Source organism: Aphelocoma coerulescens, unplaced genomic scaffold, assembly GCF_041296385.1.
Source record: "Aphelocoma coerulescens isolate FSJ_1873_10779 unplaced genomic scaffold, UR_Acoe_1.0 HiC_scaffold_97, whole genome shotgun sequence".
NCBI lineage: Eukaryota > Metazoa > Chordata > Aves > Passeriformes > Corvidae > Aphelocoma > Aphelocoma coerulescens.
The window spans coordinates 937760-946256 of record NW_027184078.1 but is presented as its reverse complement, the minus strand read 5'-3'; the positions used below and the strand labels follow the sequence as shown (position 1 = coordinate 946256).

Sequence of the window (8497 nt, the reverse complement as noted above, 5' to 3'; positions counted from 1 at the left end):
CTATCCGTGAAAACAATTAACTTATTTCCATTAAATGAATTTATTCCAGTTCAATTAATTAATCCCAATTAGTTCAGGGTTTTTTTCCAATGCGGAATTCCTTACCTGAGCAGGAGGGACCTGGCAGCTCCTCAGGGATGCGGCTGGGATCAACCTTTGTCCTCGGGTTTTATGGCCACTGGAAGCTGAGATCGGCATTTTCCGGTGGAGCCGGAGGGGATTGGATGGAGCAGCTCGGGAAAAGGTCCGGAAAATCCCTTCCTGCTTCCCGAGTCCTTTCCCCAGAGCTGGGAGAGGTTGGAATGTTCCTCCTCATCCTCCCGTGGGAAACCATTCCCTGCTCTGCCAGGGTTTACTGGGAACAGGGCGGGGAAAAGAGTTCCATGGACCAAAAATTCTGGGAAAAAAGGGAAATCCCAGAGTTTTTATGAGCGGTGGGATGAGACCGTGCTCGGTTTGGGATTTCTTTTTCCCTGGGAATGGTGTTGGGTATTATCCTGGTTTTCTTCCTTTTTGTCATGGAAATTCCAAGGTTGGTTTGGGATCATTCCTTTTTTTGGGGGGGGCCGGGGAGTTTTTGGGGGGGAGAGGGGCAAAGTTTTTCCTAGTGTTTTTCCATCTTCTTTTGCCATGGAAAATGTACAGATGAAAATGTATCGGTTAATTAAATCATTATATCAATTTTTTAAAAGTAATAAAATACAGTGCAATAAAATAAAAATAATAAAAATAAAATTAATTACAATTCGTTGATTTATCTCAAAAGAAAAGGGAGGGGGGAAAAGAGGGAAAAGGTTCCACACCTGAAAAAAATTCCTCCCTGTGAGGGTGGGGAGGCCCTGGCACATCTTTCCCAGAAAAGCTGTGGCTGACTTGGAATATGTTTTTGGAATATGTTTGGGATATTTCTGAGGAAAAGCCCCACAAATGATCAGGAAACAGCTGGTTGTGATCTCCCACCTGGAGCCGGGACTCAGCATTCCATGAATCCCATGGACTGACAGGATGGTCCTCAGTGTGGAGAGGGAAAATCTTCCAGTGATGCCAGCCTTGATTTTCTCTGGATTGGCACAATTCCAAGAGATCCACCCAGGAGGTGATAAAACCATGACATTTATCCGAGGAAACCTAGTCCCAGATTTCCTGGAAACCTTGTTGAAAGTTGAGGGTTTGGGTCCTGGCTGTGTTTGATCCCACCTGGAATCATCAGAAATCCCCAAATTTTGCCTTGCTAATCAGTCCTGAGGAGTGGGAATCTCGTAAATCCAATCATTTTCCAGCTCCCTGTGAATCCTGATTCCTCCCCTCTCCCTAACCCAGAAATAAAACTGGTGCAGGAATAACCAAACCGGGAAAATCTTGGAACATTAAAGCTCTAAATTCCACAGATTTTTCCATATCCGTGGATTCCCCCCTGGGCTCTGTGTTGTGTATTCCCGATTTTAGCTCTGAGTCCTCCCGCTGGGACCCTCCACCCCCCATTTGGGATTCTCCACCTCCCATTCCTGCTTTTTTCCAGATGTTGGAAAACCTGGTTGGAAAAGGAGCTGCCCTGCCCAGGAGCCGAGGGTTTGAAACCTTTCCTGCTGCCCTTTGGATCAAGGTGTGTCCCAAATGGAACCTGTCGGGATTGGCTGGAATGTTGCATCTGAGGGAGAAAAAGCCTTTCGTGATCAAAGTCCCTTTTCAAAACTCACAGGATTAAGTGCAGGAACTTGTGGACTCTGTCCCCCCACAGATGTGGAAAAGATCCGTGTCCAGGGAGTACAAAAATTCCACAATTCCATGATTCACGTGGAATTTAACATGGATATTCCGGACCTGGCTGTTCAGGTAAGCCTGGCTGGAATAGAAATGTCCGCGCTGAGGGGTTTTTTGGAGAACACGGAGCTGGTGGTTTGTTCTTGATATTGCCCAGGGAATGATTCCAGGTTGGAATTTCTTTTTGCTTTGGTGGGAATTCCTGTTATTTGTGGGTGGTTTTAAGGGAAGTTGTTAAAGATCCTTTCATTTTAATTTCTTTGCTGCCTTAATTGAATGAATCAAACAATCTGCTCATGCCTAAACCAAACCTGTAACTGGGATTTGGGACCTTTATTGATGGATTGAGCCATGGAAATACTGATTATTGTTTCTATCGAATTTATTTTGGTTTACTCTATTTAAATTAATTCTTAGCCTTTTTCTTCGGAGAGTGATTTTTTTTTTTTTTTTTTTGGCAGCAGCTGGATGAGCTCAGGTGTGTCCAGGTGGGCACCTGGCTGGGATGGGGAACAGTGCGGCAGCAGGAGCAGGATGGGGATTGTCCCACTCTGCTCATCACTGGGCACTCTCCAGCTGGAATTCTGTTCTGGGCTCTCCAGTTACAGGATGGACTTGGAGGAGCTGGAGTGTGTTCAGAGCTGGGAGCAAAGATTGGGAAGGATCTGGAGAACTCCTGAGGGAGCTGGGGGGGCTCATCAGAGAGAAAAGGAGATTCCGGGGGGACCTTCAGGCTCCCCACAACTCCCTGACGGGGTGGGGTGGGGGGGCAGCCAGGGGCAGGTCGGGATCAGCTCCCCAGGAACAAGGGTCGGGATGAGAGGAAACAGCCTCAGGCTGTGCCAGGGGAGGGTCCGGCTGGACTTCAGGAGGAATTTCTTCCTGGAAAGGCTTGGAAGGGGCTGCCCAGGGAATGGCGGAGTCCCCACCCCTGGAGGTGTCCAAGGAAGGACTGGACATGGCACTTGGAGCTCTGGGCTGGTGACAGGGTGGGGATCAGGCACAGGTTGGACTCGGTGGCCTTGGAGGCCTTTTCCAACCTCAACAATCCCAAATGGATGGGCCTGGAATGACCATTTGAAAACAAATTCCTGTTTCTTAAGAATTCTGCCTCTGTTTCTCTCCTGCCCGAGGTTATCCACATCTGCCTGGGCTTGGATTTAGTCTGGGAATCACAACTCAATTGCCTGAATTTCATGACAAACAGCTGTTCCTGCCCTTTTCCTGATTTCCCTCAAAGGGGCTGAAACACCTCGGAGGATTTCCCCATAAATGCAGAGAAACCAACGGCTCTGGTTTGATTCCCTCTTCCCGTTGTGTGTCTGTGCTTGGCAGGAGCCTGGTGAGATTTTCCCTGGATATTTGGGTTATTGATGTCTTCCCGCACTGCAGAATGATGGGATCCAGATTCTGGCCGGCAGTGACTCTTCCCATCCTTGTTTCCTGCAGATCCTTCCCAGGGTCACAGGTAAACCCTGGTTCTGTCCCAATCCCAATTTTATTTAGGAAGAGAATTCATTCCCAGCCTAAATCTGTTTGTTCTCCCAGCTCGTTTTTCTGGCATTCCCACATCCCAGTTTCCCACAGGAAGCGCTGATGCGAACTTTGATAAGCACCAACTCCCAAGGCCGTTAATGGTCCCTTCCAACCCAAACCATTCCAGGGCTGGATGATCCCAGGATGGGCAATTTTCCCACCTCTCTCTCCTCGCAGGCCAGTACAGCATAATTCCTCCTGACAGCCCCGTCCTTGGAGTCGTCGGGAATGGAGCCATCCTGCCCTGCCAGCTACAAGGCAAAATAATCCCAGAGAAACTTTCCATCCAGTGGATCTTCTCTGGGAGCTCCACAGAAAGTGCCGTGGCCACTTTTGATGGAAAAATCCTCAAAATCCATTTCTGGAGTTCGAGGGCTATCGGGGCAGGACAGAGTTTTTCTTGTCGGAATTCCACCAAGGAAATCTGTCCCTTCTCCTGAAGAACGTCCGTCCCTCGGACAAAGGGAAATACACCTGCAGCGTCTTCCTAGACAACCGGTACAATGAGGTCGTGGTGGACCTGGATGTGGCAGGTGGGTGCCAGGGAAGGAATTCCTGCTTTTTCCTGACACTGAACTGCGCAGTAAATCAAATCTCTCCTGATGCGAGAGCGTTTTAAAATTCTTCCCAGGAGTTAGCACGAGAGACAAATGGAGACTTTTCCTGGAGTTTCACTGCTGCCAGATAGTTGTTCATTAAGTCTTATCAGAGAAAGAGAGTCACTGGTGTGACCCAGGCATAACACAGAGCAGAGAATGCAGGAGAAAAGTCTAATTATCAAGATTTACACGGCCTTTTAAAGATAATTTAACCAATGGTTACTAAAAATGTATATTATTTGCACTTTCCTATCAATTATTCAGTAACGCGGCCAGGAACTGCGGAATTTTTTGTCCAATCATCTCAAATTACTTTTACTGCAGAACATGGAGTGGTAGAAGAAGAAGAAGAAGGTTTGGAGAACAACAACAATCCTCCATTTTGTTTTTGCTCTTATCTATTTACTACAAAGAGAAGCCCAAAACCTCTAAATTTTTACCCTGCGACAATCTCACATAATTCACACCACTGTATTTTCTAGTTCTTGTCTGATCGTAGGCAGTTTTTTCCAAGGTTGGAGGTCAAAACAGTGTTGTTTGGGAGTAAAAACCCTTCAAAACAGGCAGAGGAATATTCTCGGCCCTCTGGGTTCCTACATTTTCCCATGAAATCAGAGGGATCTCCGTGACGGAGATATTTGGGTTATTGATGTCTTACCAAGCTGTGGAACGATGCAGGTCCACATTGCGACTGTTCCCATCCTTGTTTTCCGAGAGTTGACTTGTTGGGTCTCAGGTATATCCTGGTTTTGTCCTGATCACAATTTGGTTTAGGAAGTTCAATTCCCTGGGAGTCGCCTGGAGGAAATTCCAAGGGTAAAAGTAGGATGTTTCCTGGGTTGGGATAAGAACAGTTTAATAACTGAAATCAACCCAAATCAAAACGGGAAAAACTGGGAGGAAAAGAAAAATGACTCAAAGAGAGAGAAAGAAAAGCCATGAAAAACAATGGATGGTTGGCATCATTCCCAAATCTGAGGCAGCTCAGAGAAATTAACTTAATTAATTAATTATCTTAATTAATTAATTAATTCCTCAGAGAAATTAACTCCATCCCAGCAGGAACCAGGATGGAGAGGAAGAGCCATTTCCCAGCAATTTAATGGGAATTAGAATTAGAAATCTGATTAAGTCCATGAAGACTTCGCACCAAGAGCCTGAGAATCCCGGGATGGGTTGGGTGGGAAGGACCCTGAAGCTCACCCTGTTCCATCCCCTTCCATGGGCAGGGGCACTTCCCGCTATTCCAGGATGTTCCAAGCCCCGTCCAACCTGGTCTTAGACACTTCCAGGGATGGGGCAGCCACAGCTCCTCTGGGAATTCCATTCCAGCCCCTCTCCGCCCTCCCAGTAAAGAATTTCTTCCCAATATCCCGTTTGCTGAGGGAATTCCTTGTGTGCCCTTTGTTGGAGCTGGATTTTTCCCGTTGTGCAGCTCAGGGTGCCGAGCCCTCGGTTTTCCTGGATGGACACGCTGGGAACGACATCAGCCTCTCCTGCAGATCCCAGGGATGGTTCCCAGCACCCTCCATGGTTTGGCTGGACAGCCAAGGCCAGATGCGGCCGGAGGAAGTGACCACTCAGAGCACTCCAGGCCCTTCCTCCGGCATCTTCGATGTCGTGAGTTCCATGAGCCTGGAGCCGGGATCGGACCGGGAAGTGTCCTGCAGGGTGGTCAACGAGGTGCTCAATGCCACGCGGGAATCCCGAGTCCGGATTGCAGGTGAGTGACCCCTGAGGGGTCAGCCGGGATCGGGTGGTGGCTGCTGTCCCTTGTGTCTCCACTGACCATGGAACGATCCTGGGCCTCGGGATCAGCCGGGATCGGGTGGTGGCTGCTGTCCATTGCCCTTGGAGAGATCCCAGACCCCCAGTCCCAGGTCGGTGACCTGTGGGAAGATGAATAATGTGGGAAGAAATCCCTCGTTGTGTCCCGGTGCATCCGAGATCCATTTTAGCTTGGAGAGGGAAGGATTGGGAAATTCCAGTGGGAGAACACGGACCCTGTAATGACCTGGACATGTGGAGGGAGGGAGGGATTGGGACATTCCCATGGACATTTCCCTACAAGGGCCTGGTCACATGGAGGGTGGTTGGGCGCTCAGAAAGGCTCCCAGGGAAGTGGTCACGGCTCTGATGCTTCCCGAGCCCATGGATCATTCGGACAATGCTCCCAGGCACAGGGTGTGGGGATTTTGGGGCTGTGCAGGGCCAGGAGGTCACAGAATCCTGGGATTATCAGCATTGGGAAAGGCCTCCAAGGCCATCCGGTGCAACCATTGGCCGGTGCTCACCAGAGCTCCGAGTGCCATGTCCAGTCATTCCTTGGACACTTCCAGGGATGGTGACTCTGTCCTTCCCTGGGCAGCCCCAGTGGGAATCGATGATCCCTGGGGGTCCTCCCGGGGATATTCCCTTCAGGATATTCCATGATTCCTGGAATGTGCTGATGGGTAATGAGGAATATCCGCTCCCATCCCTTCTCTCTCGCCTTAGGGCTGATTCCCAGTCTGGAAAGTTCTGACAGAGGGAGATCCTTGGGGGGTTTTGTTCCGACTGCCATTCTACTGGAAATGCTTTTATTTTGTAATTCCATTTCTATTTTCCAGATTTTTTCTTCCCTTCCCCTTCCCCTTCCGCTTGGATGATTGTTTCCCTCATAGTTTTGTCTGGATTTGGGAATTATCGGGGCTATTATTGGTAAGTGTATGTGTACATGTATATGTGAGTATTTCCACAGATGACGGGGAACTTTCAATTCACCACAACCCAAAACTCAAATAAACGCTGTGAATAAAATAAACTAATATAAATCAATTTCATTCTGTATCATTTTCACTATTGTTTCAGTTTTAATTTTTACATTGTAAATTACTTTTTATTTTAATATTTTAAAAAATTATGAATTATGAATTAAGACTGTGGTGTTAAATAATAATAACAACAACAGTAGTAGTAGTAGCAATAAAAAATGTAATGACGTTAAAAATTTTAACATCCAATTCAGAAATACAGAGGGAGAGAGGGAGAGAGATAAAATTAACACATTCATAATGAAAATGAGGAGTCGGGACACAGGGACTACGAGATACTTGCAGAATAGTCGTTTGCCTCCTGGCATCGTGGATTTTTTAATACAATTCACATTATCAACTGAGACAACTCAAAATTTTGTTTTTCTAGGTACTTTTGCACAAGCCAGGAAAGCAGTGGAGTGAAAAAGGTCAAGAGAAACCCAAAATAGAAATTGGAAGCTGATATTTGATATAATATAATAAATATATGAGCTAGAATAAATATTTTAGAAATACATATAAATAATATTTATATAATATAAATATTATATAACCTGAATATATACAATATAAATATTTATATAATATAGATATAGTTATAAATAAATATCAAGAAATAATTTTTATAAATAAATAATAAAAAAATATATTGTAATCTATGTCTATTAATACATATGTGTATAAATGTACATTTATTATATAAAACACCACTATTGAATTATACTATACAATTATTTACATGTCACACGATTCTATTGTACGGTACACAAATATCATCAATCCTATTTTATAATACAGACATCTTTATATATGTATAGTATACATGCACATAGTATTTACTATAATTAAAGTATTTACTATAATTTTTCTATAAAATATAAATATTTACAAATATAGAAATCTTTGAAAACATAGATATCTTTGGCATGAAAGCAGCCTATAGTGTGACAATAATTCAGTTAACATCTCTAGTATTAGACACTATCATTTTTCAGTCACTGGTTGGTCTTCCAGGAGCTCTTTACTCTTCAGGGATTTCCTTCATCTTCCCACATTGAAAAAATCTTCTGCCAAAATTAGATAGGAATAGATAAATATAGGAATAGAAATAGAAATAGAAATAGAAATAGAAATAGAAATAGAAATAGAAATAGAAATAGAAATAGAAATATAGGAATAGAAATAGAAATATAGGAATAGAAATAGAAATATAGGAATAGAAATAGAAGTATAGAAATACAAGTACAGAAATCTACAAAATGAAATAAATGCAGCCATTTTCCGCAGAACTCCTGGGGTCAACTCCCAAGGAGCATTCCAAACCCTTTGCTGGGTGTCATTAATTGTCCCTGATTTGCTGGGATCAATAATTAACTTTTGGATCTCTTTGATTCCAGCCAGGTTGAGGAAGAAGGCGAAGAAAGGTAAAGGCTCCAAGAAACCAAAGGATTTTGATTTCTGGGATGTGAATCCCGGTGGGATTCGATGACCTTTGGTCACAGGTTGTATTTATTGACCCCTCCAGTGTGCCCCAATTCGAGCAGATCTTGAGGGGCCATTAATTTTATCAATATTAAAGATACTAAATATCCATTCATTAAATAATTTACTAAAGTATGAAACCATGAAATTATAAATATTATTGACACTTATAAAAGTAAAAAGAGTAAATTAATAACATCAGCAATATTGTTATAATTATTACATATGAGAGTATTTAATGCATAGACTTACAGGATATTGAGTGATCTAATAATGCGTAATTATTATAATATGTAATTAATTATTTTTAGTTAATTAAGATAT

General features: G+C 44.1%; 1 protein-coding gene across 1 annotated transcript; it reads left to right on the top strand.

Moving 5' to 3' along the window:
* The first annotated feature begins 1714 nt into the window (after positions 1-1714).
* LOC138102637 (butyrophilin subfamily 3 member A2-like) lies at positions 1715-5905 on the top strand. The gene is given in 7 exon segments (XM_069000362.1): positions 1715-1833; positions 2223-2239; positions 3097-3197; positions 3200-3229; positions 3475-3639; positions 3642-3830; positions 5332-5905. Coding segments are annotated over 7 exon segments (846 nt in total). The 5' UTR covers positions 1715-1785; the 3' UTR covers positions 5628-5905.
* Positions 5906-8497: the final 2592 nt, after the last annotated feature.